Below are 12,767 nucleotides of genomic sequence, written 5' to 3' on the forward strand. Positions count from 1 at the left end.
GTCCCTTCCTCTCATGTTCATAAGCACACTCTGATGACATTATTTTTATATCATTTATAGGGATGTCGCGATTTCAATATTAAATAGAAAGTCGATCAAAATGAGCGTTTAATCAAAAGGCAGGATTCCAGATTTTTCCCAGTATTTGTTCTACTCACATCCCTGCCTACATGCAGCCTAAACAAAAATTGTAACATGTAAATGACAGTTTTCAGAGCATAAAAACAATAATCTGTTGATACTCATTATTAGTAATCAAGGAAACAGATATTTGGAGCCAAGATACAGTTGCAGCAAAAATTAAAATATTTTTTTGTTTTGTTTTTGATTTTGTTTGCTTTTTGTCTAGTTTTGATTCTTAGTTAGCTTGACTTTGAATGTTCTTTGTCTTGTACTTTTTACTTCTGTTTTGTAAACAGAAATTGCAAAAAAAGGAAAAACTTTGTATCAAAATTTAGAATGACACAACTTTATTTTAAGCATAGGCTTAACTAAAATAGAACTGTTTGATGTGGTCTTAAACAAAAAGGAGGGAGCTGCCTGCAGCTTCTCTCAGTTAAGTTAAAAAAATAGAAAACTTTAATAGATTAAAGAACTAACAAAGTTTTATAAAATTAAAAAAAGAGAGGCCACTGCAACAGAGCCAACGTCATTCATTTTTAAATTAATGTACCTAATCTGCAATTTGACTAAAGAACACACTGATTCTGATCATTTTAAACTTGCTGGATATCAGATCTGAAAATGGGTCGACCTCCATCTTTTGACAGAACTGAAAACAAAGTCTAAAAATCATAATGCATGTTGTTTTGCTGATGTCTGCTTCATTATGACACCTTTAATCTCAGCCTTCGTAATGTTTTTTTTGTGTCTTTCTTTTTTTTTCCCACACCCAGCGGACCTGTTTGACATCCTGCTGCCGATGCTCAACATCTACCAGGAGTTTGTGCGGAACCACCAGTACAGCCTGCAGGTTCTGGCAAACTGCAAACAGAACCGAGACTTCGACAAATTGCTGAAACAGTACGAGTCCAACGCTGCCTGCGAGGGACGCATGTTGGAGACGTTTCTCACTTATCCCATGTTCCAGGTACCGTTCACACGGGGACACACACACTTCATCAAGAGAAACAAAAAATGGTGTTGAAAAAGCATGAGTGCATTCAGACAAACTTTTTACTTTTTGTTTTAGATTCCACGATACATCATCACTCTTCACGAGCTGCTGGCACACACACCTCATGAACATGTGGAGAGAAAGAGTCTGGAGTTCGCCAAATCCAAACTGGAGGAGCTGTCGAAGTGAGTGTGTGTGTTCACGTTTCACAGATGTGTAAACATAAATATGTCGATAACGTGGACGTTAATGACGGACGGTCGTGTTGTCAGGATGATGCACGACGAAGTGAGCGACACCGAGAACATCAGGAAGAACCTGGCCATCGAGAGGATGATCGTCGAGGGCTGTGACATCCTGTTAGACACGAGTCAGACCTTCGTCAGGCAAGGTGAGCCTCCTCTTCATCACCTGTCTCTGTTGATCTTTTATTTAATTTTATTTATTTTGTTTTCATTTGACTTGGAAACATACCGGTTTTTAAAGTAAAGTTGCCGATGTTGGTTGGAGGTTTACTGTAGAGTCACATCAGTTTTATTTTTACGCTTCGTCACAGTGTCTACGTTCACATGCACACTGGTTTTCCACTAATATTCAGAGCATGGCAATATGTTGCATGTTCTCATTAAGACGTGGGATACGCTGGTGTTATTCTGGTTTTAGGAGCGTTCTTCAGACACGTAAGCAGCAAATTCAGAACATGCGTCTCAGGTGGGGTTTTTACAGCAGTTTGTAGCACACAACCTCTTCTGCTCTGCTGTAAAAAAAACCAAATTGCACAGTTTGCAGGACTGGGGTAGAGATGCATGCACAAAAGAAAATCTTAAATTTATTGCCTACTTTTAAACATTATTCTAAACATTTGATATCAACATGTTTTTGGAAATGCACAGATCTGACAATGCTGACCTTTTTAAGATTAAATGATTGAAAGAGGGAGGATGAGTTTTTACTCTCAAACAAGTCTGTTACTGATAGAAAGCTTTGAAAAAAAACACTATTTTGATGGAAAGAAGCATCCATGTTCAGAGTATGCACAGCCGCATGTGACACATGGAGCAGGAAGTGCAGCCATGTATGGTATTATTGGTGCATTCATTATGCTAATTTACAAGTCTCCTGCATGTGCAGTCAAATACGCACAGGAGGATCATTTACACAGTCTTATCTGAAGTTAAGAGTGTTTGTTGAATCTGACGTGACGTGTTCATACAAGGCCTTTGTATGAAAAAAAGTAAGAGAAATTAAAGATAAGAATACAAAAATGTTTTGAGTATTGTGTGCATGTAAACGTAGCCAATGTTCATGATTTCTTTTTCTTCTGCTGTTCTTAAAACAATACAGTTTCTGTTTCAGTTCTGTCTCCATGCTAAAAAAAAAAAAATTGTTAAATCCTCTAACCCAGCCGATCTCAAACACCACGGCCCAATCTGAAATCTGAACGTCTGCTGAGGACCACAGAAACTTAAAACGTAACTCTGAAAAACACATGCAAAGTTGTCAGCCCCGGTGGTGAGTAGCTTTCGATGGAGGCTGGCGGATGTGTGGAGGGTTTTTTTGTCGGGAGCAAACGTGGACCAGCAACGGACTGATGGCAGCATTAAGGAACGGTTCTATAGTGTCGTAACACAGATTTCAGAGAGCCCTGCGTTAAGTCAGTGCTTCAAATTTAAAAATATATCCACTAAAAATAAATTTCCCCAATGCTTAGGCCCCGTGGGGGTTTAACTGAGGCCTGGTGCAACACCGGGGGGGAAACCCTGACCTGAGATTAATCAAACCAGTGATGAGAAATAAGAAATGTTCTGGTGTTAATATGACTGGTCACCAAATAACAGCTGTTAAATAAGGTCAGATGAATAAAGAACAACATGTAATCTAAATCCCATGGCCTCATTTTATTAGTTCTAATTTATTTTAATATCTTTTATACTTATCTTCTGCCTCTTTTATGGATTCTTTATATAGCATGTTCTTTTTTGCAGGTATTTTATAGATCCTGTAAAATTATGCTTCTTGCTTACTTCTTTGTTATATAGTGTTATGAATGTGTTTATAAATGTGTTATAAGCTCTCTCAGTATGATCCCCGCTCTCTCCTGACTGTGACTCCGTGTGCAGGCTCTCTGATCCAGCTGCCGTCCAGCAGTGAGCGGGGCATGCTCAGTAAGGTCCGCCTCGGCTCGCTGTCTCTGAGGAAGGAAGGAGAGCGACAGTGTTTCCTGTTCACCAAACACTTCCTCATCTGCACCCGAACATCTGGAGGAAAGCTTCACCTGCTCAAGGTCAGTCGCACCTGTTTCTTTAAATACAGCGGAGTTAATAACCGTCCTGACGAGGTGTTTAATCAATGCAAACCCCAAAACTTCGTGTGTCGTTAATGAACATGTTACCTGGTGAGCTTCTGGACAGGATGCACAATCCCTCTGCAATTATACTCTGACTGAGGAGAAAACGAAATGATATTCTTATTTTGAGTTTACTGATATCTCATCTGTTTGTCCGAAACTCTTCTTTAAGAGGAAAGAAGGAGCGAAACAAAAGAAAAGAAAAGCAGGAGATCTTTTGCTGAGCTCATATTTGTCTCAGAGGTTTCTCCTTGACGACCATATGGAGCAACAAGACTTTAATTTGACCACTAAGCCAAATTTAAGATCACATTTAAGACAACCAAGTTTTCTCACAGTTATCTCAGGAGCTGATTATTTAAGATAAATTTAACATCAGTGCAATAACATTTTAAGATCTTAAATTAGGCTCAAATTAGTCTCAGGATTTTTCTTCTCAGGAGCCGAATTTAAGAAGTATGAGTAAATGTTCAAGCTGATGGTGATTGGTTCCAGCGTTTACAGCTGATTCACACTACACACTTGAGCGGCACATGTGCGTGGCATCAGGCACGGCTGCAGCCACAGGATTTTTTCCACGGGATGCATATGGATCTCGGCAAAAATACGCATTAAAACTGATCTGTTGACAGTTACATCAACATAATATCAGCAGCAGGACACCTGTCACTGCAGTTTCATTGTCTGAATCTGTGCAGTATGTCACAGACGTGGAAAAAAAAACAGGTGCGGGGCGGTGCTTTTTTTTTTTCTTTCTCTTTTCTCTTCTCTCTTTATGAGTGCTGCTCAAACGTGTAGCGTGAACAAGCCATTTGCGTTCCGGCCGATCCGCTTCCTCAGATGGGCTTTTCTGTCTCTGTCGTGGTCTGTTTCTGTCTGATACACAGACATGGCTAATTGGCCAGTCCCAGGTGTTTTACACTATGAATGCTGGGTAAAGATGCCTCATAAATCCCCAAAAAAGATGAAATCATGAAATTACTTCTCTCTCAAAATAGCTTCCTAGTGAGGTTTTCTTTCAGTGCAAATCAGATGTTGAATTTACACTTTATTACATCTGACTCTCCATCAACAGCAAGGAGGGACGTTGTCTCTGATCGAGTGCACTCTGATCGAAGAACTGGATGCCAGTGATGAAGACTGTGAGTATCTTCATACCAGATCATATCAAACCCTGACGTTTCTGCATCTAAACATCAGTGTTTCCTGTTAAATGATGCGTGGACTTCTGTGTTTCCCTGTACAGACAACGCGGCAGGTCAAGGCTTCAACCACCTGGAGTTTAAAATCGTGGTGGAGCCTCCTGACGGTCAGTCCTTCTCTGTCGTCCTCTTGGCTCCGTCTCGCCAGGAAAAGGCAGCGTGGACCAGCGACATCAGTCAGGTGAGTCTGAGTGTTTAAAGCCGCTGGGTCAAAGGTTCGCTGTGCTGATGTGAGTGAAGTAAAGCAGTGTGGACTTGTGATTCTCTGTTTTCAGTGCATCGATAACATCCGATGTAACGGCCTGATGACCAGCGTGTTTGAGGAGAACTCTAAAGTTTCTGTGCCGCACATGATCAAGTAAGTAAAGAGGATTTCTGATCGTCTGAAGGGGGTAGAGAAAAGTAATATTTCAAATTTAAGCAGTGAAGATTAGACAAGCTTATAATCTATAATATATAAAAGTAGTTTTGTCTCACGGTGATTAACATGTACTTTTCTTCCTGAAGGTCTGATGCCCGACTGCACAAAGACGACGTCGACATTTGCTTCAGCAAGACGCTGAACTCCTGCAAGGTCCCGCAGATCCGGTACGCCAGCGTGGAGCGGCTGCTGGAGCGGCTGACGGACCTGCGCTTCCTCTCCATAGACTTCCTCAACACCTTCCTGCACACGTACAGGATCTTCACCACGGCCGCCGTCGTCATCGACAAGCTGGCCGACATCTACAAGAAGCCGTTTACCTCCATACCTGTCAGGTACGTGTCACAGTGTCACAGCATTCCTGCTGGGAAATCTGTCAGCAGGAAGCTGATTTATTTATAACAAACTCATTCGTGCCAGTATGATGAAAAAAAGATCCTGTAAGTTATTATCATGAAAAACTTTCTCAACATAATGACTTCAGATCTCAAAATAATGAATGACTATATAAGTTAAGTTTCTCATGAATTTGAAATACTAAGTCATTATTTTGCAAGACAAACACTGTGATTGTGTTCATTTTGTTTGCACATATTCATCCTTCCTCCATGTTTCTCCTCCTCCTCTCATGTTAACAGACTCATGCATGTCTGCCTTCATTCACTCCGTCTTTTCATTTCCACATTTTCTGTTGTTCTCCTCATTTTTCACCTCCTTTTTTCATCTATCACCCTGCCATGCACTCCTCCTCCTCCTCCTCCTCCTCCTCCTCCTCCTCCTCCTCCTCCTCCTCCTCCTCCTCCTCCTGTCACTGTCCCAGGATCGAGCAACATTCATGTGATCGTCTGTCCATCATGTCCCTCTGTCCTGACTACAGTCTGAAGATCACACAGCTCGCACTGGACCAGTCCAAGTAAATACCAACAGCAGCAGACGGGTTCTGATAACATTTTGTCCTCCTTGATAACCACTCCAATACCTGTGCATTAAAAAAAAAAATAAACAAACAGCTGCACCAACTGTTCTAATGATCCCCAGACTGAAGCTCATGCAGGCTGCAGGATCCCTGCAGGAGCGCAGGATGAGCAAGACTGAGTTCAGTAACTGCCTACCTCACTGCTGCCAAACTCCATTAACATTTTGTTCAATTTAACCGTTTTAAACATCTGCTCCTTCTACAAGATTATTAATGATTTCTTACCACTCATAAACAGATACTTGGTCATTCGGAGAACATTCGGCATGAATTTTAAATTTAATTAAAATGAAACGAGCAAACTGAAACAGTGATAGGACGCTGTGGCTGTACCATAACATTTTCTATGCAGGACATTTAATTATTCACAGTGGTGTTCCAGTAATTTTTCTCCCGTCTCTCAGGTCTCTGGAGCTCTTCTTCGCCACCAACCAGGGCTCGTGGGGGACGGACCCCCTGAACAACAAATCTCCGAGACTGTGCCGCAAGTTCTCCTCTCCTCCTCCCCTCTCCATCCCCTCTCGCACCTCGTCCCCCGTCCACTGCCGAAAGCTGTCCCTCAGCTCCCCGATCAGCGGGAAGGCGGGAGCCTTGGACCTGTCCACCACCCCCTCCAACTCTGCGGCCAACTCGCCCACCTCCAGCCACAGCCCCTCCATCTCCTCTCCTCCGCCCGGCTCGACCAGGGCCCCCTCCGGCTTCTCCTCCCCTCCTCCCACCGCCACGCGCTCCCCCAGCCTCCCCCAGGCCTCCGGGGTGTCCTCGCCGCCCCCCATCTGCACCAAGGCCCCGCTGGACCTGAGCCGCGGTCCCAGCTCCCCGGAGCTGAGCCCAGCTGCAGGGGAGGACGTCAGCGGGGAGCTGCCTCGCCTCGACGCCTTCTGTGGGAAGCTGAGACGCAGCATCCGCAGGGGTATGTACACTCAGACAAATAAGAGTTCCACAAGGGTTCCTCCTGAAGGACCGACATTCTACCAAGAACCATGTGTTTCTGAAGAACACTTTTTTAAATGAAAAGGGTTCGTAAAGGGTTCTGGTAAAACTGAAAATTGCCTTAAGAACCCTTTTCATTCAAAGAACCCTTGGGTAGGTTCTAGATACAACCCCCTAGAACATAAATGGGTCCTAAATAGAACCCCCTTGGTGGGTTCTTTATAAAACCCTTGCAATATAAAAACATTCTCAGTAGAACTCTTGTAGTGGGTTCTAGATAAAACCCTTGCAAACGGGTTGGGTCTTATTTTTCTCATAATTCATCGGCTCATGTCGGATTTGGGCCGTACTGTATATGTTTGTTTGTTTATTTATTTTAATTTTTCTCTCCAATTTAGCTTCCAATTGCCTTTTCCCTGTCACTGAAAACCCCTAATGTTTGGTGCACAGAGGGAAGCTTGTTTAAGTAAAATTTTGGGCTGTAATTGGGTTTGGGCTGAAATATTCTAATGCGGGTCGGTTTGGGTCGGGTTTGGACAGGATTTTGTCAGCACTGGGCCTCAACAGGCTCAACTTTTCAGGCATGATTGAAGCACCAAACTGAATATCTTTGGGTCGTGACTAAAGGTAGACATTTGAGGACGTCATCTTAGGTTTTGGGAAACGCTATTTGACATTTTTCACCATTTACTGACATTGAAAAAATCAACTATTAATCAATTAATCAAGAAAATAATCTACTGATTAATCGTTTCTGAAAATAATCGTTAGTTGCCAGCTTTAAACCCTTTATGTTAGGGTCTCTATGAAAGGGAAACTCTTGCTGGTTCTCGTTAGAACCTGTATTTATCAGAGTGTATCAGAGCACAAAGCGTATGATTCACTCTGTATGAACAGCAGCACATGTGTGGGCACACGCCTCACAGTCACTCACTCTCACTCACTGTACTGATAAAAACAATGATTTAAAAACAGGTAAATGCAGAGTTTAAGTCTCTTTTCTTCCTCTGCCATCTTCTGCAAAGCGTCCTAAAATCCTTCTTGGCTTGAATCTGATTTATTTATCACTAATATGATCCTTGAAGCCGACACATCGCTGATAGTGGCCTGCCAACCCAAACAGACGAGGGAACGAGACACATAAAATGGGTCACCGTTACCCAACGGAGGAATAATCGTGCTCTTAGATCACCATCTGGCTCCAGCTGACAGACCGCTCACTATAAAAACAGCGACGGGCAGAAAATCTCTGACAACAAACTGGAGAGCAGAGAAGGAAAATGAGGAGATAAATAGAAGAGCTCTTATGTGGCGGCCGGAGAGCCTCCTGAGAGGAAAATCACAGATTGAACGGGTGAGATGAAGAACCCTCCAATAACACCCCTCATCCTGCAGCATGTGACCCCCGAGGGCCAAAGATACACAAGAACAACACACATGAACGCTCACGCACAGGTTAGAGTCGTCATTTGAACATGATGTCAAATATATCTAACAGAAATTAAAGGGATAGTTTGGAGTTTTTAAGTCGGCCGTCTGCAACCTGCAGCTCTTCAGCTCCTCTCCAGTGGCTCCCTGTGACTTCAGCAAAAAATATATATATATATTTTAGAAACACATTATTTCATCTACAAGTACAGTAAACTCAGGGTACTGAAAAATTGTAATAAGTTCATTTAAAACCATTTAAGCTTCAGACACCAAAATAGAGTAAACACAGAAAAAAAATAAAAAGTTTAGGATATAAATACAAGAATGTTCTTGCACGAGGACCATTTATTTATTTATTGAATCTTTATTTTGTCAGACAGTCTCATTAAAATTCAGAACAAAAACCCGTCAACACATTGAGCAAACAGAAAAACACAGTAAGTGTAAAGTCACTCCTTCACGTCCCAGACGTCCTGATTGAGTTGTGACCTTTTTCTCCTCTGAACAGCCGTCCTGGAGTCTGTATCTCTGGACAAGTTCATCCCTGAATCTCCGTCCAGCAGCGAGCCGGGCGACATGTCTCCCTGCCGCTCGCCTTCAACGCCGAGACACCTCCGCTACAGACAGACAGGAGGTACGGACACACAGACACACACATCATATATCCTAATAACAGTCTGTGCATACAGAGCAGGCGTCTGCTGTCCCTTCCTTATGTGGCTTCACGCTGTTTCTTTTAATGTCTCTGGTTCCTCGCAGTCACATCGGGGGAGAACTCTCGCTGCACGATGTCACCGGCTTCGGCGTTCGCCATCGCCACTGCAGCTGCCGGACACAGCAGCTCCCAAGGTGAGCACGGCAAGCCATGAAGGTCAAAGGATGCACAGCTGAGGGAGGAAACTGCTGCAAAAATGGCTTTTTACAGGCAGATAAATAGAAAGAATGACCTCAGATGTTTAAAACTGTCACATTAATCCTTAAAGGATCATTTTTATTTTTAATCCTGGAACCTATATTCTTATATCATGATCCCAATAGATTCTGACTATCATGTACGCAACATCCAGACATTTTGTTAATTTTGGTGCTGATGAAACATTTAGATGAACGGGTGAGACGGCTACTTCTGCTGCTGAAATGCGTACGCAGCTTTTTGATGATGTCAGCTATAAAAGGTTCTATATAGTGACGTCGCTAAAATGTCACAACATCTCCAAAAAAGTGGAAGAAACGTTGGGATAACATACCAGGGTCATTTAAAGTAACAGCACTCTGGAGTTTACCTTGGCAGGTTGCTCCGTCGTCACACGTCACTAAAAGTTACGTTGCAAAAGCAGAGAAAATGGTGTCCAGGTTGAAAAACACTGAAATGACCCTTTATTTTTTGTCCCCTAGGGTTCAGTAATTCTGAGAAAGCTTGTGACAAAGAGTTCATCATCAGGAGAGCCGCTACCAACAGAGTTCTGAATGTGCTGCGACACTGGGTCTCCAAACACTCCCAGGTGAGTCCACAACCTGGAGACCTTTATGAATCTGTCTCTTCGTGTCCGGTGGCCTCCAAACCCAGACGGGCCGCTTCCAGCCTCCACCTGACAGAGCGTCTGTTGTCGCGTCTGTCTTCATTGCCGTCACCTCTCCTGTCACTCCTTCTCCCTGATGGAGGTGCTCTTTGCTCTGCATGTCTTTTCTCCCACCCAGGAAGCGTGCAGAAAGGTCAGCATCCTCCCCAGGGACACGAAAAGGACTATCGTTTTCATTTAAGATTATATAAGATGCTATTTTTGTACCTGGATGCTGGAGCCTGAAAAGTGAACATTTTGTTATTTGCCTCCATCGATAAACAAACTCATTTCTGTCTGTAAATGAAGTTTCAGTAGTTTTATCCTCCACTAATGTCTTGCAAATGATTTTCTGTACATTAATATTTACAGAATATTTATTTTGTTCTTATTTATTTATTGCTTTATTGAACAGGGACAGTGCACATAAATAAACATTACCCTAAATGCACCGTAGATTGTATATAAAGATGGATGCTGTGTCTCCACTTCCTGCCACTGTCAGAGTTCCTGCAGGTGCTGGAAATCCTGGGAAACACTTGAATTTTAATGTGGTGTTTTCAAGGTTTGAAAAGGATTTTAACAGCATCCTGATAGGCAAAGAAAGTAATGGCAGGAATGCCTTGGTTATTGTTATTTAGATTATTTACAAAAGAAAAAAAGAGGAAAAAAAGTAAATAAATGAATACATTTCCCTTCTTTATGTGCTTATGCTCATATATATGGAAGTAAATCCCCTGATGTCCTCTAGGGGGCGTCATTTTCATGTGCACTGCAGCCTCTGGAGCTACAAACATGATATGAACATGGTTTGGAGTGAAGAAAACACTTTCAAAAATATATCACTCTGTTGATTAAATAGCAAATATTTTTAAATGAGAATATTTTTTTTTCCAAAATGAAGCAAAATCATGTGATGGACTTTTAGAGGACAAACCTAGACGAACATCCTGGGACCTGAATCTTCTGATGCATGTCTGCAGAATACCATGAATATAATGTCTGACTGTAACTGAGCTGTAAACATGTATAAACATGTATTAATGTGTTCGTCTGTCAGGACTTTGACATGAACGGCGAGCTGAAGATGGGCGTCATCGGCCTCCTGGAGGAGGTTCTGCGAGATCCAGACCTGCTGCCACAGGAGAGAAAAGCTACGACAAACATATTAAGGTGCACAAAGACACAAAAACATCATCCGTCCATTAAAGAAAACAAGAGTAGGAACTTTGATAGGTAGGTTTTATATTGATAAATACCCATATTAAAGTCTATTGCTGATGCAATAAACTTCTTGGTCAATAAATTATTAGCTGTAGGAGATTTAGGAAATTTAAAAAGTCAAAAGATTTTTTTAAGCATCCACAGACATCATTGATCAGTCTGATACAGTCTTTATTTGTTTATAGTTTCTTTTTTTTTAGGAACTCTGTTTGACTTGAATCAGATCACTCATTGTTATCATTAATACACAGAATATTAATATTTAATAAATGTTTTTAACACACATTAATGTAGCTGTAATCTGTGGAGACATAAGAGTGCCATAAAAAATAAATATGTACAAGAACAAGACAATAAATATGAAAATATAAAAACAAATACATGAAAGAATAAATACATAAATATTATATATACATACATGTGGATAGTAACTATATTAGTAGTATTTTTTTATTTATTTTTTTCGGTACATAATTATTTCTATTTTAAAATACATATTTGTTTTTGCTCGTACATTACTATTTGTAGTGTATATTTAAAAAAAATACTTATATACTATTACGCATTCATTTCTTATTCTTATTTAATTATTAATGACTCTGTAGAAAGCAGATCTAAGAGTTTATTAATTTATTTGTTTATTTGTCAGGAAATACATCTTTGAAGTTAAGTAATGTCTGTCGACAAATACTTTACATTAATAACTACAGAATAGTGTCATAAATCATTTATTAATATATTTCTATACTGCTTATAAATAAATCTGTCAGACTTGATCTGCATCAGATGCAGCTCCACATGCATAAAGAGTCACTAAAAATATCTGAACAGTAATAATAATTAATAAGATTTTTAGTTATATAGCACTTTTCAAGTGTTTTCCATTTTAAAAGATTTACAGAACAAGAATTAAAAAAAAAAAATAGAATCCCACCCACTTTAATCCAGAATCAGAGCACAAAATCAAAAAACCCTGGACCTGTACAAAGGCCAAGTGCAAAATAAAATGAAGAAATAAAAGACAAAAAGACAAAAATGCAAAGAGTAAAGTAAAAAATCAACCACACTAGATAAAAGTGAAGCTAAATGGACACTTACAGTCATGCATTAATGAATTAGGATCCATAAATTTATTAATATGAGAAATAGACCCATTATTAAATAAAAATAAGTATATTAAAACCGAAGTATTGCAGTACATGTGCAGTTTACTACAGTAGTACTTACATGATTTTCTCTGCAGTGCCCTTTCTCAAGAAGAACAAGACGACGCTCAGCTGAAGATCGAGGACATTTTGCAGATGGTCAGTATCGCCGCCTCTTCTTATCACAAAACGCTCAACACGAGAGATTTTACTCACAGATTTTAAGCAACTGTTGAAATAATTTATCTCCAGAAAAGCTGCCCTCTCCTCCACTTCATTGTGGTAAGAATAATCATGTTGTTATGAAGACATTCGTCTCTTTAACGAAGCCGCCTGTAGCTGAACAGTAGCTCCTGTCTGCTGTGGTGAAAAGTTAGACTGTAGGTGGATTCTCAGTTCGTAGAGACGACTT

At 40.9% G+C, this 12,767-nt stretch overlaps 1 protein-coding gene across 1 annotated transcript in view; it reads left to right on the top strand.

The window, feature by feature from the left end:
- rasgrf2a (Ras protein-specific guanine nucleotide-releasing factor 2a) overlaps positions 1-12,767 on the top strand; it is a 37,062-nt gene that overhangs the window by 20,027 nt on the left and 4,268 nt on the right. The window contains exons 7-22 of the mRNA XM_084745981.1: positions 897-1,090; positions 1,193-1,302; positions 1,390-1,508; positions 3,238-3,401; positions 4,540-4,606; positions 4,711-4,847; positions 4,942-5,024; positions 5,174-5,422; positions 5,908-6,000; positions 6,468-6,976; positions 8,936-9,061; positions 9,187-9,276; positions 9,823-9,929; positions 11,047-11,159; positions 12,454-12,514; positions 12,608-12,637. Coding sequence (XP_084602107.1) covers positions 897-1,090; positions 1,193-1,302; positions 1,390-1,508; positions 3,238-3,401; positions 4,540-4,606; positions 4,711-4,847; positions 4,942-5,024; positions 5,174-5,422; positions 5,908-6,000; positions 6,468-6,976; positions 8,936-9,061; positions 9,187-9,276; positions 9,823-9,929; positions 11,047-11,159; positions 12,454-12,514; positions 12,608-12,637 — 2,252 coding nt within the window. The remainder of the gene's footprint in view (positions 1-896; positions 1,091-1,192; positions 1,303-1,389; positions 1,509-3,237; positions 3,402-4,539; positions 4,607-4,710; positions 4,848-4,941; positions 5,025-5,173; positions 5,423-5,907; positions 6,001-6,467; positions 6,977-8,935; positions 9,062-9,186; positions 9,277-9,822; positions 9,930-11,046; positions 11,160-12,453; positions 12,515-12,607; positions 12,638-12,767) is intronic.

Source organism: Lutjanus erythropterus, chromosome 20 (assembly GCF_056507025.1).
Source record: "Lutjanus erythropterus isolate fLutEry1 chromosome 20, fLutEry1.hap2, whole genome shotgun sequence".
NCBI classification, from domain to species: Eukaryota; Metazoa; Chordata; class Actinopteri; order Lutjaniformes; family Lutjanidae; genus Lutjanus; species Lutjanus erythropterus.